The 24,953-nt window shown below is 37.5% G+C and overlaps 1 protein-coding gene across 1 annotated transcript in view; it reads left to right on the top strand.

Moving 5' to 3' along the window:
• Positions 1-20,433, top strand: part of SPTLC3 (serine palmitoyltransferase long chain base subunit 3) — a 98,933-nt gene extending 78,500 nt beyond the window's left edge. Inside the window, exons 10-12 of the mRNA XM_026668503.2 lie at positions 14,144-14,279; positions 15,225-15,354; positions 18,532-20,433. Of these exons, the coding sequence (XP_026524288.1) occupies positions 14,144-14,279; positions 15,225-15,354; positions 18,532-18,645 (380 nt within the window). The 3' untranslated portion in view covers positions 18,646-20,433. The remainder of the gene's footprint in view (positions 1-14,143; positions 14,280-15,224; positions 15,355-18,531) is intronic.
• The last annotated feature ends 4,520 nt before the right edge of the window (positions 20,434-24,953 follow it).

Below are 24,953 nucleotides of genomic sequence, written 5' to 3' on the forward strand. Positions count from 1 at the left end.
GGTGTGGAGGAGATAACTAAGCCCTTCCTTTGACTTCAAACCAGATGTGCTGTCTTCAGTCTTCAGAGCAGCACTAAGAAATTAAAACCTAAGTATTCCAGCTGCAGCTTGAACTTGTAAAAGTGACACATTGAAACCTGCTTTAGGCAAAACACACTCACCACTTCAGCTCCATGTCATGCCCTTGCTAAGTTACCTTGATTTAATGTTGAGCTGCATCTGGTTGCGAGTCTGTAATTGTGTTCAAGCCCTGAGGTTTTTCCAAAGTATCTATCACTATAATATTGGTTCTTGTGTGTTAAAATAGCTCAGCCAAACATGTCTATGGCGGAGTGGGGGAGGCTTTCAGTGAAGTGTGTGTGGTCTCTGACCGCAAAAACACACAAACAAAAATGAGATGAAAGTGGCAAGGCTGAGGAAGGAGCAACTTACATCCTTTTTATCATCTGGTGCAGAAGTTCCTCTTTCCTTCTCCGCTTGCCTTTCAAACACACCACATATTATCCCTTCGTAATTCCTTCGTGTCTGTTCACAATAGTATTAGTGTAAGAAAGGATAGAGCGTGTTTTGTTTATGTCTCAAATAGAAACAACACTTGCTTGAATGTTTTTCCATAAAAATGTAACATTTTTCAGGAATGTCATTTCAGATTTCTGTACTTTGCTATGCTTTTTTGGCATATATACAAAGAATGGCCCAAGGAAAATCCAAATACACTCTTATGCATCAATTCAGTCAAGACCATGACAATAACCTAATTAATTTTAAATGAAGCATAATCTTATAACAACCAGTAATATGGAACCAGTTGGAAGGGGCAATTCATGCAATCAGGTTTGACCTTTTCTTCAGTGCAGGAATCCAAGTTAAATTTTCTCCAAGAAATCCAGCCTCTGCTTGAATCTATCTAGCAAATTGGAATATATCCATTTCCCAGATTATTTGGCTCTACTGTCAAACTGCTCTTACTATTAGAAAACTTCCTAATTGAAGACTGCCTTAAGTTACACTTAAAACTAATATTCCATATATTATGCTCTGGGTCAATACAGGACTGTTGATATCCTTCAGTTGCTTGAAGAATTTGTTCATATTTGTCTCTGATATCTTTTGTTAAATCAAACCATGCTAAGTTCCTTCAAATTCTCTTCACAAGGTTTAGTGTCCAGGCTCCTGATCTTTTTCATTGTTCTTTCTTTGCACTGTTTGTCACTGTCTGAATCCTTCTTAAAGTACTGAGGACCATTGATAACTCATATGTTAATGCATAATATAATGGAACAATTATTTTCTATACTTTGAAATAAACCTCAAAGAATTACAGATAGTTTTGCCTTACAACTATTTCTTCAGTGACTGTTCAGAATTACAATAATTAAATGACTCATGATTCTCGGTTAAGAAGACTAAGGAGTGCTGGAATTGTGGTTGCTAAAGTGTTGCGGTCATGTAATATCTTGCTTTACAATCATATCATTTGGTAATCAGTGTTCCAGTTCCAATTGTGGTCATAAGTTGAGGACTACCTGTAAAAAAAATTTAAATGTATTTATTTGTTTGTTTATTAGATTTATTTGCTGCCCTATCTCACATCGAAACAACTGTGTTATGATAACACAGATATATAGTTTTTCAAATCCCACAAGAATAGAAAAGTTTTATTCTTGTACCAAAAATTATATTAAGGTGGATAACAAACAGACATCTTATGGAATTGTATGGTTTAGCTGGAGAGAAGAGTATTGCTGAAAATATGGATTTGTATGCAGCTTCCTGATGTTTTCTCTTGGTCATAGATGTCTCTTAAATGATTAAGGGAAGAGCCTGAGTTTTGAATTTGAAGATGGAGGGAAGGGATAAGGCAATAAGATGGAAGGTTGAAGTATATTTGGTTGAAAGCATACAGGCATTTCACACTGGGTAGCTGCACACACCTACATTTGATTTCATATTGCTCTCTACTTATGTCATTACTATTAAAGCAAATATCAAAGCCATGGAATATGAATAAGGCATTGCTAAACTTGTGGTAGACACATTGCAAGATTCTTTGATATAGTGGTTTTTAATGCTTAGGTGAGTTACTTCAAAAAATACTCCTCCCTGAAAGGCCACATAGAATTAATCAAATAAAAATGTTAAGCTTAATTATATTAAATCTCACTTCTTTGATTAGATCTTCTCCAACTACGATGACATCTTTTCCCAACCCTTTACATTTTCACTCTTCTCTCTTGAGAAGTGCCAATGGTACTTTCTCACCAATTGGGAATATGTAACACAAATGAATTCACCTTATTGTTGAATTGACCACGGTACGTGGAACAATGTTGCAGAATAAATGAGGTGACATCACGCAAAACCATGGAACGAGAGCTTTTAATTTTCTCCTGTGTTAGAGTGAATTTGGGGATTTTCCTTTGATCACTTAAAAATTGGGTAAATATATTGCAGAGTTTATGCTACAATTTTTCATTTGTTTCCTCAAAAGGCTAATATCCAAGTTTCTAAATACATACATCTAAGAAGTAAAAATATATAATCTGAAAAAATTGGGCTTCATTAAATGTCAACCCTGTAGTTAGTATCTAAGATAATTTTTCTCTCCTATGAAAGGGTTATATTTATATGCAATTTATTTCTAGTGCAGTGGACTTTGACCCAAGGGCCACATGAGATTTAAGCCATTAGCTTGAGGGCCACAATACTGTAGTCTTTTCATACATCAGTACAAAAGTAAAAAATGAAGCTACTTAAGAACAAGCAAGGTAAGAAGCCCCAGTCCTAACTGCAGTAGTACTTTAGGAAGGGACTAACACTGGAGCCATATGGAGCCCTACTTCTCATCCTAAACTATAGAAAGGAGGAGCTACAGTGGGAATGGTACAAGCAGGCCCTGAACTAGCTGTGACAGGGACAGCATTGCACAACATGACCTGAAGGGGCAGGTACAGCCAACAGCCCTAAAGTTAAGACCCTGTGAAACTTGGGTGAAAAGTTACATCTTTGATCTTGCAATGAAAACAAATTTTTCCTATCTGAGCTATTTTCCATTGCCCCACCTACCATTTTTTTCTGTTAAAACAACTTTTGCCATAGGCCATTCTGTTCATGTTGATTTAAATCAGGGACACATGATGACAGGATTTTTATTGGCTTAAAAAAAATGTTGACAGTGGAGGGACACATGGACTCTGTGCCCTTCATAACTAATTAACAGAACAAACCAGAAAATAGTCGTGGGAGTACAGCTAGCATAATTCAGGCAGGAGATGAAATGGAGGATCTGGCCTTGTGCCTGGAGGCTGTTCAGCTCTGGATGGGGAAAAACGGGCTTAGATGCAATCCCAGAATGGCTAAGGATTTGCAAGCCATCTGTTTCCAGAGATTGAAATGAATAAATAAATATATACTCATCCACATAAACACACATGTACATACATACACACCGCAGTTTGGTACTGTACCTCCATAGCTCCAAACACATTGATTCATTAACAAATCTTGAAACATTCCTCCGTCCAAACAGTCAAAGGCAACTTTTAGCCAAGCTCACAACAGAAAATAAGGCTTTGACATACTGTATTTGCAAGGAAAACAACTTAAAGGAAATAATGTTGGACACTTGCCTCTTTGTAAATGCAGATCAACTTGGGCAATTTGTGTAGCCAGCAGGAACATGGGTCTCTTATGTATATGTATGTATTTCCAAGTTTTGCCATTATTCTCTATTTCCTCTGAAGATCTCTTAAGAGAATATGCAGTTTTAAGTATTTAGTTTTGCTAGTATTTTCAACTTTTAAAGCAACATTAAAAAAAAAATTCTTTGAAATTTTAAGAACATCATCGTCCTTAAACATGTTAAGTACACGTTATAGCAGATGATTTTGAGGGGAATAACCCCAGGCTGTTGTTTGCATTAGTAGCAGGAAAATTAGAGGAGGGGGGAGGCGCTTGAGTAAGGTTACTCTGACACAGTTGCTGTTGTTTTGGACCCATTGCAGAATTTGTCACAGTGATGCTGAATAGCAACTCTAAAAAATAATACCCTGCTTTTATGATATTGTATCTTTGTGTGTGTGTGTACGTACACATACAGGGAATCTACCTCCTAGTTAGAGGGACACACGCAACATTAAGTTGGCTTGAAGTATAGTCTCTCCATTAGAAATCCTAGATTGCATCAAAAGTGAGCATGCTTCCTTGTGCTTGCGGTATGCTGGCCAGAATTTGTGAAAACTGACTAGTATTGCTTTTACTGTTAGCAGAGAATGTAGATATGGCACAAATATAACCCAGTCCCAGTCTACATTGCCTTTAGATTGGTGGAAAACATTATGTGAAAGCCTCAAAACATTAAAGCCATGATGGGCAGCAAAGATAAAGGTTTAGAGGCCCACCTGGCATGTGGAGATTGCAACATGAAAGAATTAGGCAAAAAGTATTAATTAATAATTACTTCACTGAAACAAAATAGATATGTGCAGTGTTTGAGAAACTACGAAAAGGAAGAAGGGACTTAGCTTTCATAGAAGATCTGTTAGCATCAGATCTTGTGGAATCGACAAATATATATGGGGAGAGATGGTGTGAGTGAAAGAAAGAACTAAATTATATTCCAGAAAATATTAATTGGTGGCATCTGTTCTAGATGTATGGAAATAGGTTGATGGTAATTCCATTGATGATATGGGAATAAGATGAAAAAGTGATCAAGCCATTTGGAGAATAAACATCAATTAATATGGTGATCTCAGAAATGCCTGCCTAGAAAAAAAGGGTTTTTTTTTAGTTTTGAATATATGATTTAAACATTGGTCTATACATACACATGGCAAAATAATGGATCAGACAGTGCAATTCCTAGTAAAAGACTGAGAAAATTAGTAAGGGATGCAAATGTGATTAGAGGTTCTGAAAATGGGACAGATCTTTTTGATAGTTTCAGGAGTGGATTTTGGGGGAAATGGTCATGAAAGTAGATGTACAAATGCTAATAGAATAATAGTGGGTAGTTGTTGATCTAAGCAAAAATTGCATATTGGAGTATAGTTCTGCCCATTTTGTTATATGGCAGCAAGTGTTAAGTATGCTTTAACTCTATAACTTGTTGAAGTAAAATCTGTAAACGGGAACTTTCAGAATTTACTATACCCCAATTCCCCTTTCTTCTCCCTCTATCACCATTTTGTCTATTGAATCTGGTCAACGCAAAGTTCTTGAGTCTCCAGAATTATGAATTTGCAAAGCCAGGTCAAGCATACAGAGCCACGTTAGTAAAATTCCATGTCAAAGACCCCAAAACAGAGAAAACAGGAGGCATTTATTATCAAGCACCAAAGAACTCTAGAAGTGTAAAAATGTTGGTTATAAAGAAGGCCAAAGAAAAAAATAGACACATTATGTTGAACCTGTTAACTGCAAAACCATAGCCTTCAGCTAACTCTAGTTGTCTTCCTCTTGAACTTAATCTGTAATACAGGTAGTCCTTGACTTACAACAGTTCATTTAGTGACCATTCAAAATTACAACGGTGCTGGAAAAAAGTGACTTATGACCATTTTTCACAATTACCAACTTTGTAGCATCCTCATAACCTTGTGATCAAAATTCAGATGCTTGGCAACTAGTTCATACTTATGGCCATTACTGTGTCCCAAAGTCATGTTTTTGGGAAACCTCATCTTTTCCAAGCTTTTGACAAGCAAAGTCAATGGGGAAGACAGATTCACTTAACGACCGAGTTACTAACTTATTGACTGGAGTGATTCACTTAACAACTGGGGCAAGAAAGGTTGTAAAATGGGTGCAAAACTCACTTAACAAACATCTCACTTAACAACATAAATTTGGGGCTCGATTGTGGTCATAAGTTGAGGACTACCTGTGCAGAGTTGAAGTTATTCTATCTGTTTACTCTCTTGCTAAATCATGACTGTTGCAATATTCAGAAACTCTATGCTAAAAACTGCTATTAATCTCTACGTTCCTTAATTTCATCCACAACCTCCCCCCTTTGATAAATGAATGGAGCATTCAGTAGATCGTTTCATTTAGATGTCATTCACATAGAGTGAAGATCAGTATCTTTTTTTGGCAGGTTTTTTTTTTTTTAAGCTAGCACAGCCTATGAAAGGCTGGAAGGCCATTCTGCTCCGGCTACTCATCTGTCTCAAACACAGGCTTCCAATAGTCGATTCTATCATGAGCTACTGTACCTGTTTATGCTTATGAGGGATGTAGGTGGTAGGTCTGGAGGCCAAAAAAAAAGATATAAGAATTGAATAATTAGTGGCAATGTTGCAAACATCATCATCCCACAAACACAGCATGTAGCCAGGAAGTAATCCAGCTCCATAAAGATGTGGCAAAGTGAACTTTGCTGTGACAGCATTCAATAGGTAACTGGAAATTTCCAAGTGTCTACAGCTTTCATGTTGGTAAAACCAGTGGGTTTCTAAGATTAAGATCTCTTCCTGGAAGAGGGAAACTTTTGGTTAAGAAGCCCCTTATGGCACTATATGTGACATTTGGGCTCCTTGATTCCTTTGTGGTTGCCCTAGATTTATACTTCAGAAGAGTTATTTTTGACCACATCCTTGCACATGCTAACGACTAGGGTCAAACATTGTAACATCATGGCAGCTGTCTTGCTCCTTTATTCCATATGTTCCTTATAGTCTTTTATTGTTGTTCTCTTTATTTTAATTCAGCTAAGACATAAATAATTTCAAAGTATTCTCATAAAAAAAAACTTCCTAGCTAAAAAAGAATACATGTCCACCATTACTTTTATAAGAAAAGAGAAAAAACCCTAGACTTGTGTTAGTTCTTGGTTAAACCAGAGGTGGTATTCAGCAGGTTCTGAGTAGTTTGGATAACCGGCAAATACCACCCTGACTAGCCCTGCCCCATCTATTCTCTACCTCCCGAGTCCCAGCTGATTGGCTGGAAAGCAGGTTCGTGGGGTGGGGAGGGAATTGAGATTTTACAGTATCTTCCACTGGAGTGAGGTGGGAATGGGTGGGATTCAAATTTTTTAACAACCGGTTCTGTGGGCGTGGCTTGGTGAGCGTGGCAGGGAAAGGATACTGTAAAATCTCCTATCAGAGATGGTCAATAGATATATCCCACTTGCGTGATACATTTGCAAGAATTGAGTCTGCATTTCTGTAGCCTTTTACTTAAAAGAAAGTTTTTTAAGTTCAACAGGACTTACCCCTGACAGGTATATTTGGGGTTATGTTGTTAGATACTATATACCAGTTAGATATCAGTATCATGTCACTTCAACTGGTAAGATTTTTTTTTTAATTTCTGGTAATTTAGGGTAGCTCAGGGGTTGAAATGAGGAATCCTTGATAATATCCATGTGCAACAGCTATATGGGTTATCTTTTAGTTTTTTTTCACCTTCCTTCTTTCAGTTTAGGAATATCATTGTCTGCATGGAAAATAACCTTCTGAACTATTCAGTATAATTTCTATGTGACAGTAGTTACTGCTTAAGGATAGATTTTTCTGACTTTAAACTATTCTTATCTCAGTCTTATCAGTTGTTATCAAGATGTTTCTAAACTATACTTTCAACCCACCCCAACCAATATGATATCACAGAATGCAACCCAGCATAAGGATTTCCATGTTCGAAATGCAGGCTCCAGCTTAACTTTATCTATAACATGCCAATTCTCTATGAGTAAGATTTTTACAAGGAGTAGCTCAGTAGCGGAAGGAACATAATATGCAATCCTCTAGAGTGATGTTTTTTCAAACGCAGCAGCTTTAAGATCTGTAGACTCTAGAGTTGAAGTGATGCATCTTAAAGTTGCCAGATATGGAAAACATTGTTCTAGGTGTTGTTGAATTATGGCACCAGAAGCCTCCTCTAGCTAATAAAGTCTGTGGTAAAAGGAACTTGGAATTAGATTTCAGCAATATCTAAAAAGGTTCTGTTTATTGATGTATCTTGGGGAGATGGCGTTTTAAACATTCCTCCCAATTCATATGATCATATTTCTGATAAAGGAGAATATTTTGTAGCTCAGGGGTTGAAATGAGGAATCCTTGATAATATTAATGTGCAACAGCTATATGCACTGACCAAAGTAATACAAACATAAAGGATAGAAAAAAGTACGAAGATTTTTGTTTCATAACTGCCCCAGTTAACAGTTGTCTCTTAACTAATATTTATATGATTTATATCAGTGGTCGCCAACCAGTGGGCCGTGGCCCACTGGTGGACCATGAGAAAATTTTGGTGGGCTGCAGAGAAGTCTCACCCCCAGAACACCCCCCCAAAGCAATTAATCCAGGCTGGCAGAAACACAAGGCTGTGCCGCCTACATGGCCTGCAGGAACCCTCCCCGCCCACTCACTCCTTACCCGGTAAACTTGCCTACTAAATTGCTATTTTTCCTTTTTCCAACCATCATCTGTTCTGCTGTGCCGGGAGATTTTAGATTAACTAGGAAGCAGGAAATGGTTGGATTTCTTGCTTTCTAGCTAGTCTTTAGATCTTCGGCTCTGCTTTTAAGTATAGCCGAACCTCCCTTAGGACTGAAAGTTTGCTTGCAAACAAATTCAGTGCAGACTCACGGCAAGCGAATTTGAGAGACTGAGCAAGCCGATGGCAGATAGATCACTGAATGATTCTATGAGCAACTCAATCTGCCTGCTTTGCCTGATTTTGGGTAAAAGTTGCTCTTTTTTTATAAAAAATTCAATATTTACATACATGGTGTGTTGTGAGTTAATTTTGTGAGTTTGCTTGCAAGCAAATTTTATGTGACAGACTGAGCTAGCCAATGGCAGATAGATAGATTTCTGAATGAATCTGTGATTCTGTGAGCAACTCAATCTGCCTGCCTGCTTTGCCTGATTTTGTGTAAAAGTTGCTTTTTTTAATAAAAAAATTCAATATTTATACAAATATTTATAATATTTATATAAATATTTATAATATTTACATACAAGCCATGCCCAGCCAGTCACATGACCACCAAGCCACACCCACAAATTAGGCCACACCCACAGAACCAGTTAGTGGTCCCCGGGAACTAAAATTATGAGTTTGGTGGTCCCTGAGGTCCAAAAGGTTGGCGACCCCTGATTTATATGATTAGTGGCATATGTGTCTTAGTGGCATATAAGTGCTTTGAAAATCAGAGGATGTTAAGTACCTTGTTTCTCAATCCAATTAGATGAAAGGAAATTTGACCAAGATTGCAGTAATTACTGATTTTCAAATAACAACATCAAAAATGAGATATAAAGAAATGCCAAATAGTCTGGCTTGACATTGTGCCTAAGAGAAGTTCTAATTACAAAGAGCAGTAGAGACATTGTAAAATAATAATAATACTTGCCAGGGTAGAGCAGGAAGTGCTTGTGGATTGCTTCTCTAGAAAGAATGAATTGCTATAATGGCAACTGTCAAAGTGACATCCTTAAAGAGAAATATTCAGTCAAGGCTGTCTTTTAAAAATCAGGGATGCCACGGGAACTGTTGTGTGATGTGCAAAGGCTGCCTGTAAGCTCTTGCAAACGTGCTTAGGTCTATCAGTTTAGTAGCTAGCACTAAAAGTAATCCAGCAAAAGTATTCTTGTCTCCTAGAGAATGAAAATGCTAGCAAGAATAGCACATTATCAAGTAAAGATGAAATACATTTTATGTCCAATTAAGAATACAGTTGTTTTTTTTAAAAAAAATGTATTCCAAAACTTACTTTGTTCCTTAGTGATGTTCCTTGATTCTAGAATATGTATCTTCTGGTGGCATCACCATTATCAGATTTAGTAAAATCTGATAGGTGTCATATGACATGGGAGAACTTAACTTCAAGGTTAAAGAATGGAAAAACTCAGAACCAATTAGAATAGTTCTTGTGTATTTCTTGTTCTCATCTTACTCTTGTTTAGACTGCTTTACAGAAAGATTCAAGAGTGCTTTGGTCTACTGGGTGAGACACATATGCCACTAATCATATATAAGGCATATCTACCCACATCTATCACATTTTATCCTGCACATTCTGAGATGCTCAAGACAACTTACATGGGTTAGTTGTGCTTTACTTTCACAATACCTGTAACAAATACAGGTAGTCCTCAACTTACAACAGTTCATTTAGGGACTCTTCAAATTTACGTCGACACTGAAAAGAGTGACTTATGATCGTTTTTCACAGTTATGACCCATGATCATGTAATCAAAATTCAGGTGCTTTCCAACTGGTTCATACTTATGACTGTTGCTATGTCCCAAGGTCTTGTGATCACATTTTGAAAGTCAATGGGGAAGACAGATTCACTTAACAACCAGGTTATTAACTTATCAACGGCAGCGATTCTCTTAACAACTGTGGCAAGAAAGGTCATAAAATGGGGCAAAACTCACTTAACAAATGTCTCGCTTAACAATAGAAATTTTGGGCTCAATTGTAGTCGTAAGTCGAGGAGTACCTATAACCTTAGAAGATCACCGCGGCTCTAAATGTTGCCCTGATGGTATCTTATAAATCCCAGTGCATGAACCAAGACATAGTATTCACAACCTTAGTTCCACAAATCATTTCTCTATGCTGATTTTGTTATATAGTTACTGTCAGTGTAGCACATGTGCAACACCATATGCAGTACAAAAGCCAGAGTCTTAATTTCTGGCTGATAATCACTTAACTAAATCAACATTCCTTAATCGTGGAAAGTAATTACAATCCTTGATCCTACTCAGGAATCGTGTTCAGCAGGTTAGCTGCACGTATCAGCATAAGGTAGACATATGCTGAGCCAGGTATCGCTATAATGACTATGAAAAACACTAGAAAAAGGTACTCCACAGCCAGAGTGCAAATAGAGCTCCTCTCGTTAAATCTTTCAATCAGCCTTATCTTTTGTAAAGCTCATGCAGCTACTTTGAATTCTGCTTCCTGATGACTGCTTCCCGACATACATGTGCACACACAGCCATGTCACAGAAGAAATGCTTTGTTCAACCCTAATACTTACAAGTAACCTTCAAGTTAGGATCATTTATTTGACTGTTCGGCATTATGATGGCGGTGAAGGAAATTGTGCCCAGTTCTCAAAGTTCCAGCCATTGCAGCAGCCCCGCAGTCATGTAAACAAAATTTAGATGCTTAGCAACCTGTTTGCACTAATGACTAGTTGCAGCATCCCGTGGTCACATAATCTTGGGCCTTCCTGCCAGTTTCCCAAAGACAAAGTCAATGCGGAAAGCTGGTGGTAAGATCACACAAGTCACTTGAATAAACCTTCCCTCTCCTGACCTTTCTTCGCTTGCACGCACCTGTAGCCTCCTTTCTCGGCCTACCTGCTGGACCACATGCATGCATTCATCAGTACCCTTTTTCCCTGGGCCTCCCTATGCTCGCACACTGAACACCCTCCACACCCTACCTCCCTGGTCTCCTTCTGCTCTCACACACACACATGTGCCAGTGGTGGAATTCAAAGATTTTTATTACCAGTTCTGTGGATGTGGCTTGGTAGGCATGGCATGGGAAGGATATTGTAAAATCTCCATTCCCACCCCATTCCTGGGGGAAGGTTACCACTGGTTCTCCAAACTACTCAAAATTTCCATTACCGGTTCTCCGAACTACTCAAAATTTTCGCTAGCAGTTCTCCAGAACTGGTCAGAACCTGCTGAATACCACTTCTGACATGCGCCCTATACCCCTTTTCCTCTGCCTCCTTGTGCTCTTACACATACATATCCTGCACCCTCTTTCCCTGACCTCCCTGCACTCATATACATGCATGAACTCATCCTGCACCCACTCCTCTGCCTCCCTGACCATACGCCACACTGTAGCACCATCACCCCTCCTAATTCATGTGTGGCTTGCACAGGCTTCCTCCACTTCCCTCCAATCTCCTTACCCAGAACTCTCTTTGCTTTCCACTTAATAACCCACATATCTTGAGTTACCACACCAATTGGGACTGCCTGAATTGCCCTCACTAAGCAATGCATTCCAATGACATCAAGCTTTATGACCACAAAACTTGGCGATGGCAATCCCAATCACCCCCATAACTCAAGGACAACCTGTACACCTCTCAGGAATAATGGAAAACGCAAGCAAGTATTTTAGAAATGGCTATTTTCAATGTATTGGTTATTCCAATCCTTTCTACTGTGTTCGCCGCTACCTATAGTTAACCCTAAAACATGTATCAGGCCGCCTCATCTGCCTGTTGAATTTATTTGATGACCAGGAACAACAGTTACAACTAAAATATTACAGCTTGAAATACAGAGCCACCAAAATGGTTCAAAATTGGTAAAGGAGGGTGTCAACATTAATTAATGTGTTTATTTATTTATCATATTTATATCTTATTACAATTGTACATCGATTCCCAGCAGCACAAAACAATAACAATGATGGTTTTATAACATAAAACTAACAAAATAGATAAACCTAGGCTCTGAAAGGCATTTGTTGATTAAGAAGCAGTACTAGAAAGTCATGTGATCCCTAATCAGGCATGGGCATAGGCATCGGCCAAAGTTACAAATGCTATCTACGTCCTTTACCCAGGTCTGAACTCTGTCCGATAAGGTCTAGATCAGGGGTGTCCAACCTTGGCAACTTTAAGACTTGTGGACTTCAACTCCCAGAATTCCTCAGCCAGCTTTGCTGGCTGAGGAATTCTGGGAGTTGAAGTCCACAAGTCTTAAAGTTGCCAAGGTTGGACACCCCTGGTCTAGATAATTCATTTCTTCTAGAGTGCCCCATATCATAGGTCATCTTGAATCACTGTCCCCACAGCCTTTACCTTTACACAGCTAAGAGAAGATTGAAGATTGGATAGTAATTGTCCAAAACTTGTGGAAACCTGTAAGGGTCCACAAAATAAAACTGCCCCCTCCAACTACTCAGTGAAAGCAGTTAGTGAACAATAGTAAGGTGAAACTCAAATATTCTGAACACATAAAACGCAAAGTCATTGGAAGAGTCTGTTGCTTGAAAAAATTGAAGGCAATCAGAAAGAGGCTGACAGAAAGACAGGTGGCTAGATACTATCAGTGATGAAATATGCCAAGAGTGTACAATAACTTAGAGAAGCAGCTACTGACAGACTGTTCTGGTGAGATGATGTTCACTGACTGGCTCACAAATAGTTGAAAGTGGCTGAATAACAATTCCATCAGATCAGTATTTTCATTTGTAAGATGCAGTGTGGTTCTGGAAACATGTTCAGCTAGCCAGTTTCAACTGTACAACATTAAAAGTTATATTGAATAAGATGATACCTTGTTGCCTTGCTCCTTCATATTCTTGTTCATATCCCGAAAGGATAAATGACTCCTAGGCTAGCACAAGTTCAGGGAAGTGGAACAGGAATTTAAGGGTGTCAGTGGTCTTGGCAATGGTTCTGAGATCAGATTTAGATAGATTTGCATATCCTGACATATCCAAGTTGATTGTATTCAAGCAGGATAGAGGTAGGTGGTAATTGTCGTGGGAGTTCAATATTTTTTCTGAACATCTAATTATTTCTAATGTGTTTTTCAGTAGAGTTGAGAAGCATTCTCTATTTTCTTGAAAAGAAAAAGAGAGTATGCTTTGAAATGAGGCAATCATTTCACACCTCCTCCCCTTTTCAAATATAAAGCAACAAAGAGAATTGTTCTATTAAAAGAAGTCTGTTAAACAGAGCATGGAACCTCTCCATTAGTACCACTCCTTTTCTTCCCTAAAATGGTTTAAGCACATGTTGTCTAGAAATTCTTTCATTTCTAAAATAAACATGCAGAAAAATGATTGGACAAATGGTAAATTCGTTCCGAGGAGAAAAATGTGTTGTTCTTCTACGTGCTTATGCTGAAACCTCTTTTAAAAAATCGAAAGGTTGAATGTCCATCTCACTTGGTCTCATCATTACTGCTGTTTATGCCTGATAATTTAAGCAAATGTATTTGTTGGAAATAATTTCATGAATCCATTTTACAGTTTGCACCATACGTTTCAGAACTGATGAGCTCCTAATTTATTTTAAATAAATAAGTGTTTTGTAATGTAAATGCCTATACTTCTGTTTTTGTCTTTAGGTAGCAAGTATAAGACATGATTTTTCTGAATTCTGTAATTCATTCATTCTTTCAGGACGTCAACGAATCAATCAACTAGCAGAAAACACAAGGTACTTCAGAAGAAGATTGCGTGAATTAGGCTTCATTATTTATGGCAATGAAGATTCTCCAGTTGTGCCTTTACTTCTTTATTTACCTGGTAAAGTTGGGTAAGTTAATTCCTGCTACACAAAAAAACTGTGCAAAATTTTCAGAATATAATTTTTAAACTCAGTTCATTTGTAATTATGTTTAAAAGCTGTAAGAGGAACATAGGTAGTAGTCACCTGTAGCAAACTGGGGCTTTCTCCTACCCTCCCTCAATGCAATCTTGTGGGGAGGAAGCAGGCTGCAAGTTCTCTTTATTATATTATTTCAGCAATGGGTAAACTCTCACTGGTTATATGATTAAAAATAATGAATTCAGCCAGAATGAGAGTCTCTCATCCTAATGGGAATGAATTACCAAAACAGGACAAGCCTTTTTTTTTTAAACTAAGCTTATCAATAGCCTTTTAAAGATTTACACTATGTATGCTCAGGAATATGGCACATCAATAAGACTACACCCAGGGTAGTGGGAGATGCAGGGAGAAGAACAATGATGGATGGATAGAAGATGGATGGATGGGAGAGAGATGAACTGGAACAGACAGACAGACAGATAATAGAGTAATCTAGCTTTCAATTCAGTGCATTTATTAAATGATCCTTTGGAGAGGAATCAGAAATAAATAGTGAACTGCATGTGGAAGCCACAATTAGACAATTTAATTACAACCTATCAAGTGTAGTTTACTAAAAGCAACCCTGGGGAAGGAAAGTGAGACTAGGAGCCCCTTGTTGTTTATTCATATGCCATTGTATTGTTAAAACCTACCAAATAAATGTTTTTGAATGTCCATATCATATACATGCACAGTAATACAAAAAAGAACTAATCGTAGCTGTAATCCTATTGGAAGGTGTTTTTTTTTAATTAACATTGATTCTTATATCATCAGAATATGTATATGTTTTGGTATTATTTTTGCAATTCTTATTCCTTGTTCTTTTAAATATAATGGCATTTTAAGAAAATAAGCTGTCTTTCATTTTGTTTCCTTATTCCTCAGGGCTTTTGCAAGACTCATGTTATCCAAAAACATTGGTGTGGTTGTAGTTGGCTTCCCAGCTACTCCAATCACAGAATCCAGGGCTCGGTTTTGTGTGTCCACTGCTCATACACGAGAGATGCTAGACACGGTAAGCACAGAGATAGACTTACGAACCTCACTTCCTGGAGGGCCTTGGGAGAAGCCTCACTAAATTTCTCTTCTTTGTTGTCTCTTGTAATTTTGCCTTCCTTATTTAAGCTTCATTTGATCAGAGAGGCTTTGGAGCTTTTAAGTTAGATAATTAGAAACATCAGAACACACTGCTGCTAGAAAGATAGGAAGTATAGATTAAACAGTGTATTTTATTGAATGCACTTGCATTAGGCTTCGAGTTTTTGTAGAATTCTTAAATTGTCAAAGTGGAAAGGGAGCAGAATTACAAAATTTAAAAAATTATATATTATTTTATGAATTATGGGAGTAATACCCTTTAAAAATCCTGAAATCCTATTAAAATAAATATTCACACCATTATAGACAATGGATAAAAAATACATTATATATTTTTGTTCTCATCAATAGTGGAATTTATGACTTAACACTATCAGTTATTAATCAAGAACTAACATGACCAAATTTCTAACTTCTCTTGCTTTTTTAATTGACTTTGTTTCCGCGAAGCTGGCAGGGAAGGTTGCAAATTGTGTTTGTGTGACAGTGGGATTTTGTGAAGGCCAGAATTTCAAGAACAGAATAGTTATGGCCATTCGTACAGCAATTATTGAAAGTTACTATAGTGTTCAATGAATAATGCCTATGCCCGCATGGCTCCAACAGCCTGTCCACACTTATTCTCTAAAAAAATTATTGATCTCTGATAGCAATTTAAGTCATTTTTTGTTAATTCTAGTTCTTATAGGTCACCTCCCTTACAATGGTATCACAGTGGTATCAATTTTTATGGTATTTGGAGAAGATTTGAGAAGCAGTGTTGTGTCCTCAGTTTCCTGAGGTTTCCAAAGAATAATTAAAGAGAGATTAGAGTTAGCAGAAAATAAGGTTTGCGGAAAACCTTGTCAAAATGTGATTAAATAATAATTCTATCGCATTTCTAAGAAAAGGGCCACTATCTAATCGTCTATAAATGTTCTGTTTGACTATATTGTCCTGATGAACTCAGAACCTTAAATAAAATTTATAATAATTTATTATCCAAATATTTGGATATTCTGGTTTTGCTATTCTTCTGCTTGTTCTTGAAAGACACCTAATGATTTTAAGCCCAATATGTTTAATAAAATTGGAAAAGACCACGCATTAAAGAGCTGTAATGTATTATAAGGCCTATTAAAGAATTTTATGTTTGCTAGAGACAGGCAGGACCTGTTCTCTGCAGTAATTGGAAAATAAAAGAACCCTGAATATGAATCAATAGGAATGACCTAACTGGGCTATTATTTTTGTGTGGAAGACAAGCACATATTTTGGCCACAAAAAAGGATTTGTAACTTTTTAAAAAATGTTACTATAACCATATAATTTTTCCAGAGTGTTTGGACACAGTATGGCTATTTTTTTTCCTTTGCTTTTTCATACTTTCTCTGTATTTAAACCTAACTAAACCATTTTTTATAAAAACACTGTTGAGCTATGACATGAACTTAATTTAAAATATCTCAGTCATCATTATTCCCTTCCTAAAATGGAAAGATATAAGAAGAGTTTTCTCAAATTTATCTGCATAGACCTCCTGGTTATGTTCTCCTTCTGTCTTTTAAGCAAGAATAAAGTATCCATGAACCAACATTTTTCAAAAAAAAGGGTCACCAGAAATGTATTTGTAATTTTTAAAAATTAATTCTATAGACATATAATGTTTTAAAGAAAAACGGAAGTTTGTATTCCTTTAGGATTACAGCACCACAATAAAGGTCACTTTTCAAATTACTATTCCCACAGTAGTCCTTTTACAGGATGGCAGGTAAAATTACTCAACCAACTAGGCCAGACTTCCCTTCCTGTCCATCTTTCTTTCCTTTGTCTCTATACTTACTTCCTCATGTGTGTTACAGAAACTATTTGACCTTATGGGAGACACATGGTTGCACTTTCTTAAGACCAATGTCCTCATTCAACCAAAAGAACAAAAAGGGGGGGGGAAACCCCGCTCTGCTATGTACACTGAGAGCATATACACCAAAGACAAATTCCTTGTGCGTCCAATCACACTTGGCCAATATTCTATTCTATTCTATTCTATTCTATTCTATTCTATTCTATTCTATTCTATTCTAAAGCTTCTGTCTGCTATGGTGGCCAGAGCAAAAAAATGATTAGAGGGAACAGAATCATGCCTCCTGGAGGGAAGGCACCGATCCTGTAGGAAGCCAGGTAGAGCCAAGCAAGGGTGCTGACCCTCCAGTATTCCTCCTCCTTACCATCTAGAATGCCTGCATAAAAAGTTTCTCTATGGAAAACGCCACCTCCCTATTAGATTATCTTGATCCAGATTCAGCCTACCTCAGCCACAGCCTAGCAATATGGCAGAATGTTCTCTGTCAGGAAAAATCCTCAATAACTCAGTAAGTGCTCAGTAAGATAGGTGTGTACTTTGATTTATAATGGTGCAGTACGCTAATCCTTTTTCAGATGTATTTAATTTAGTTTAATGCCAAGATTAAACACATACTCATATAATGTTTCTTCCTCCCAAACATGTTAATGCTGCTTAAAAGGCAGATAAAGGAAAATAAAGTCATGGAAATAGTATGTAGAAAAGTTATGGAAACTAATCAAAGAGAGAAGCAACCTGGAATCCTAACACCGAAGACAATTAACCAGTGGAACAGTTTGCCTTCAGAAATCATGGGAGGTTTTTAAGAAGAGATTAGACTACCACTTGTCTGAGATTGTATAGGTTCTCCTGCTTGAGTAGGGGGTTGGACTAGAAGACCTCCAAGGTCCCTTCCAGCTCTATTCTATTCTAGTACACCCACACAAAGAATATTCTGGATATGTGTTGTGCTTATGCAGAGACCTTATCACCCTTTTCAAAACTATGCCTTTGCATCAAGACCAGAACCATGCAAAATTCTTCTAATCCAGGGGAGGTTGTTGGACTTCATCAAGATGATAGAAGCAGCTCTCAGAAACCACAAGAAACTTGTAAATGCATGGTTTATGTAGAACCTCTGAAAAAAATGAGTTCTTCATAATAGTTCAACATTAAATGCCATACTAAAATAGTATGTGTCTTTTTTTTGTGTGTGTGTCTTTTTAAAAACGCTAAGTATGCCCTTTCTAATACACTGACATTGCATTTCAGGTCCTGAACGCTCTAGATGAACTGGGTGATTTTTTGTGTCTGAAATATTCCCGGCACGCTAAGTCATCTCGTCCTGAATTGTATGATGAAACGAGCTTTGAACTTGAAGATTAAGTTTCCCTCCCATGGAGAAACCGTAATGATGTTACAAGGAGGAGATGGGGATCTCAACAATAGGAATGCATTTCTCTTTTTCTAAGAACAGGTTTTGCTTCACCGTTACCTAATCCAAGAGAAGCATTTTATGTCTGTTTTTAACCAGATTGAATTCTGTCTGCAAAGGACTAGAATATTGTTGCGGTTCTCTCACAAGGAAACACAAGTATTATTGTTATTGTTATTATTATTATTAGACCCCAAAGACTTTAACTGCTAGATCAGTTGCTATTATGCAGCTCTTGTTGCTGTTTTAAGAGCAGAGTTAGAAAAAAAATTAATTATGAGAACACTTTTTAAAAATGAATTGGAATGTAATACAATAGCTGAAAACAAAGTTATCTTGTTAAATTGGCCCTTATTTATAGAAGAGGTGTATCTCTAATGCAGCTCAACAGGATTTAGGCAAAAAATCCCCATCAAGTAGAAATTCTTCAACATACTGAGTAAACCGGAGCTTGATTCAGGGGTAAATCAGTGGTCTTTCATGGTTTTGTGTAACTTTAAGTATTATTGTTAGAAAGTTTTGAGTAAAGGGGGAAAAAAAAACCAATTCATCTTTGCTGCTTGGTATTTTTTAAAAAAATTGTTTTATATTTCAATTGATAAAGTTAAGCCAAAACAGTGTCAATTCAGATTCAACATTGTTGAATTATTTGAATTATTTCATAAAGGAGGATTACTTATTTAATTTTCAGATAGGTTTTTAGAGTTGTCACACACAGTTTTAATAACCATTTCGCTTTCCCATTTGCAATGTGTTAAGCTTTTCAGTATGAAAAAAAAAGCAGATGTCATTTGTAAGACACTTCTTTCTCCATGAATATTTGTTTGCTCAGTAAGCAGGCTGCTGATTTGAAACACTCAGGCTATTACAGAATATAATTCTAAAAGACCTTAGCATTTGTGACTGCTGCCTTCAAGTTGAAAGAACTATCCGTTTTACCTTATTACTTATAGGAGACCACACTGAATGTTCTTTTCTGGAAGGTTGATATACTGCACCCATCTTTTTCATGAGGCTAAAATTATTAACTGTTTTAAAATATGACCAGTTGATTTGAAAACAGCATTTGGAGATTAAAGGAACAAGTGGATAGGATTCCATTTCTGTTTCACCAAATGATGAAGGAGCCAGGACTAATGTGAATATACCACTGTTGTCCAGTCTCAACAATTAAGGCCTCAGATAGCTATACACACATACACACATACTCTAAGATAACTGGTTGAAAGGCATTTCTATCACTTTTGAGAGAGATACAAACCATTCGAAAGTCTCATGATACTGTAAACATGTCTGATCAAGAGATGGCTCGGCTTTCTGTTTCACAGATGTATTTTACTTTCATGTTCTTAAAAAGCTGTGGTATCCATTTAACACAGCTGCAACATTAGATTTAAGAACTGAACAATTAAATTGTGGAATACCAATTACAGTATGGGATTCCCTTGCTTGGTAAAGCAGCTTTGAGGATAAAGCAAGGCTGATTAGTTTTGAGGTCCCTTCTTGTTATTCAAGTTAATAAAGTTCAGTGGGGCTACAGTGTTAAAAATGGAGCACGGTGCATTCCAGAATAGCAGATCTCTGCTTCACAAGTATAGGAGGGTAAGGGGAGCGAATTGTACAGTGTTGTATGATTGTTCACATTGGCAAATGAACTTGAGAAACACTAAACAGGCCCATGTTTGTGCATTATACTAAAACTGCTGTATAAAAATAAAGGATGTTTTTGTGTGTTTTTTAAAATACTTGAAGTTGGTTCATTTCTTGGTCATTAAAAAAAAAAAATTGGCACAATGACTCAGGACCAATCTGCCCCTGATGAATGACCATATGTTAACAAAGAAACTATGTTCTACAAAGTGTTATAAAAATTTCCCGAAGACCCTGTTCTCGGTGTCTTTTCCTCCACAATTCTCTTCAGCCGCTAGCAATTTGCTTTTGCCTGTTTCACTGTATTTCTATACTTGGAACAGCCTACTAAGAGCAGATGCTGGAAAGAGCAAGCTTCTCTGATCATGATCAAAGAAAGCAGGACTCTGGTTTAGTGCTGTACATAGTTATGCTGCCTGAAGCAGAAGAAATGTGTGTTGAATGCGTTCTGAAGTTTGTTGGTAGAGCCATCTGATTTTGTTGTTCCCATGTGCAGTATGGCCATTCACATGATAGTCGTAATGGTGAACTTAAAAACAGTTGTCTTATCTGGTTTTGCTGTTTTCACCTTAATTTTTTCTGACTTGCGCTAATTTTCACATCTGTAATTTAATAGCAGAATCAAATGCTTCTCACTTCCATTTGGAAATTAGCACATAAGGCAGCTCAGGGGTGGGATTCTACCAGTTCGCACCTATTCGCTAGAACCGGTTGTTAACATTCTAAGCAGTTCGGAGAACCGGTTGTTAGAAGAAATTACTGGCCTAATCCTGTAAGGAAGGCAGGAAGGAAACATGCTGGTGTTGCTTACAGAAACTGCCTCTCCGTTAACCCTTATTACATTCTTGGCAGGACTAGAATTTCTCTCTCAGGAACATCTCTGGAGGTTTTTCCCCCCCTCCTTTGCTGGTACTTTGCTTGTGTGGTGTGACCATTTAAAATCACAATGGCACTAAAAATAGTGACTTATGACCATTTTTCACACTTATGACTTTTGCAGCATCCCCACAGTCATGAGAGGCCAGGCGAGGAGATGCGTGCCTCGATGTGAGTGATATTGAGTTGGCCACACCCAACCAATAACATGACCACCAAGCCATGTCCACCCAGTCACATGACCACCAAGCCACGCCCACCACCTAAGCCATGCCCACATAACTGGTTGTTAAAAATTTTGAATCCCACCCCTGAGGCAGCTTCTTCTGGGTTGTAACTATAATCTAGCTTTCTGAGCTACTGAAAGCACTAAAAAGGTTCTACAAATGCAGTGACATCATTTTTTTATTTGCTTGAGTTAACATATTCAAAATCAATGTATTTTGCCTGATAAGACCACCAAAAACAGGTGAGAGGGAAGTCAACTGAAAAAAAAATGCCTCTTTAGCCTGATGTTCAACAGTACCATGGTCTCAAGAGGACTACAGAGCCACAAGTAAGAGTGCAGAGAATTATAGATGGGTTCCCATCTTAATCACAGGGGGACATGTAAGTTGGTACTAATGCAGAAATGGATGGACAGATTAGTTTGTATTATTCCAACATCAAATTATATGAAGTACTATCTAAAAAAAAGATCTAGGATAAAGAAATGTATCAAGGCCATCTGAAATGCACTGAGGGTTTTGGCCAATCTTCCTAAAATATTTTACTTTGCCCCTTGCCTCCAATGTTTTGGAAGCGGGAAATATTATTTAAAATGTCAAAATACAGCAATTATAAAATCAGATCAAAAGAGCGTTATTTGGTGCAACAGAAGAAAATTGGCCAGAAAACCTATTGGGGAAAAATTAATGATTGGCCAAAGCTAAGTAGTTTCTTTTCTTTAGTGCACACTCATCTCACTTAAGATAACAGAGGATCATAATTGTTAAACCAAAGCAGTTTCAGAAGGAGAAAACTATTAAGGCCAAGAGTCTGTCCTCAGCTTTGTCTGTCCTTTGTCTGTCCAAGAGTCTGTCCTCAGCTAACAGTTTTCAAAGCTGGAAACGAAGATCTCTGTTTTAATATACTTGGACCCTAAAACTTGTCAGATTTTCATAAGGATTACGCACACTCCAAAGAACTTCAAAGAGGGGAATATTTTAAAATAAATATATTAAAACTCAAGCAAAGAAAAACCCAACGAAACTGCTTAAAAATCTGATAGCTCAGAAATATACATTACAGAGGAGTTCTGGGGGAAATGTCAACATTTTCAAAAATGGAAAAACTGACTTGTTTGATTAGGGAAGAAGCAACAAGTATTTTTGTTTGTGCCTGGAAATCCTTTTTTATTTTTGCTGAAAATGGGGGGGAAACGGAAGTGGCGATTCAAATCAAACAGAAGGTAGGATACAAACAAGTAAATTTTGAAGAGCTAAAAATATTAAAAGGATATATAAAAACAAGAGCCCCCCAAAAATGTATAGGGAGCGGTAGATAAGAGGTAGCTCAGTTCAGATCATTTGTGTGAAAGAAAATGGGTGACGTCAGCTCCTTCCTAATTGTTTTCATAGTATATGCTTCCTATAGATTTCTGGGTGTTTCTGTTCAGCAAGATTCTGTCTATAGGTGTGGAGCAATAAATCTATTTGGAAGAATCACCATGTGCCTTTCTTGGTTTTTGTAGCCCGACAGTTTCTGCAATGCTTAGCTGAGGAGACAATTTCCTTGGGATATCCCTGGATATTCTGGAGTATTAATCTCAGGGAAATCATTGTCAATATCACTAACATAGTTACTGGTGAAGAAGAAGTCAGAATAGTGTGCTAACAGCTTTTGGTGTCCAAGGCAAAGCAGAGGCTGCGGTATGAGACGATTTTGAAGATGAGCACCTCAACGGGGCAGATGTATTATTATCATTGCTGGATTTCCATATCACTTACCAACACTGGGAGGGTATGTCAGAATTGTTTTGATGTCTGCTAGCTTCCTCCCATTAATGAGTTCTGAGTTTATAGATTTAGTTTCCTTCCTCCTTGGAGTTTGCTTAGCCTCCTTAGTTTTGGCAAGTGTGGCAGATTTACTACCTTTTAGCTGTATATTTTTATGGTTATTATCTGCAGAGTCACAATCATTTGTCCCTTTCCTAGTGATGAGGTCACGAACTAACTCATCCTTAGGGGTTTTAACAGTTTGGATGTGCTGAGTCTGCCACAAGAACTCACTCATTTGTGTGAGTCTGGTGGGCAGAGACGATTGTTTTAAATCCAGGAATATGCGCTTAAAATTTCTTGAATTGGGTAAGTAGTGAAAATCTTTTAAATCAATCGTTCTATTTTGACAGTTTCAGAGCTGAGATAGGAAGGTCACAATAGTCTCACCTGTTTCATCGATGAGCGTTCTGATGGATTTCTAGCAGGAACTGCTTCTTTTGGAGTACACGGTGGTGATTGGCAGCTTCTGGGTACACTATTGATGTGGGAAAGGCTGCTTCTGTTGCCATTTTAAACCCACCCACTCCCCTGATTAGAGATTTTGCAGATGGAGGGCTTGTCCAGCTTCAGTCCACCTTGACTGAAATGTCACTTAGCCAACGAAGAACGAAGAGCAAGTTTTCTGCAGACAAAAGGCAGACCTTATAGAATGAATAAATGCAGGAGACTTGTTCCAGAAAGTTACCTCCATTACCATCCTGCTCCAATAAGTAACTTGGGCTGAAGTTTTGGATGATCAGGCAGGGGACTTGTCTTATTACTGGCTTCTGTATTGTCGTAATCTTTGCGGGCAAAGGAGTTCCTGAAGCTATAGTTCTGTTGCTCTCATTTTTAGTGGCGGGGAAAGAGGAGTCAATCCTCATCTGTTTCTCTGCTGTATTGGGTTTATGGACCGCCAGTATCATTACTGGCGCTGGCCTAGTTTCTTTACTGGGCTCTGGGTTACATTTTTAGGCCATAGGACTGAATCAGAGAAGTGACAGGGTGGGAGCTTATTTCAGGAGCTGCTAGTTTGTTACCATCTTGGCTCCTCCTCAAATTGGTGGTTTATGGGTTGGATGATTAAAAAGGGTATTATGATGGAATCTGAAAGAGGACAAATTTATTTCTCCCCTGGTGAGATCCATTTCGCTTTACTTTTTGTATAACAAAAGTTATTAGGTGAAATCCGCTTCATTATATAGTTTTTCTTTACCTGTTCACTGTTTGTACTTTTTTTTTCTTACATTTGAACCATTTTTATTATTATATAAAATTCTTCAATAAAACTTAATAAAAGCACCTTGAATTTCTCTTTAAATGAATCTCAATATAGCCCTTCTCTCTGTCTAGTATCTCAGTAGAGTGCATTACCTTGTCCAATTTTCCTCTTTCACCATTATCTGGAACAGAGCTCTTGGTTCAAGAGAACTGAGCAGGAATGGTCTTCTTTTACAAAGCATGTCATTAGAGTAGTGTTTTATCCCAGTTGTTCAGGCAACAGTTGTTTGAGAATAAATTAATTGCCATTCATGTATCTAACATGAGCAACCTGGACAGAGAGTGGCAAAGGAATTGAAAGGAACACTTACATACCTGAAAGGCATAGCATGGATTAAAATGGTGCAACTGCTGTTGGGTCAAACTTTTTTTAAAAAAAATTACAGAAAATAAATTGTACTTAGGAATGCCGTTCACTTACCTTGCACAAAGGA

Source organism: Notechis scutatus, chromosome 1 (assembly GCF_049901735.1).
Source record: "Notechis scutatus isolate UNSWTSFEM ecotype Mainland chromosome 1, rNotScu1.2, whole genome shotgun sequence".
NCBI classification, from domain to species: Eukaryota; Metazoa; Chordata; class Lepidosauria; order Squamata; family Elapidae; genus Notechis; species Notechis scutatus.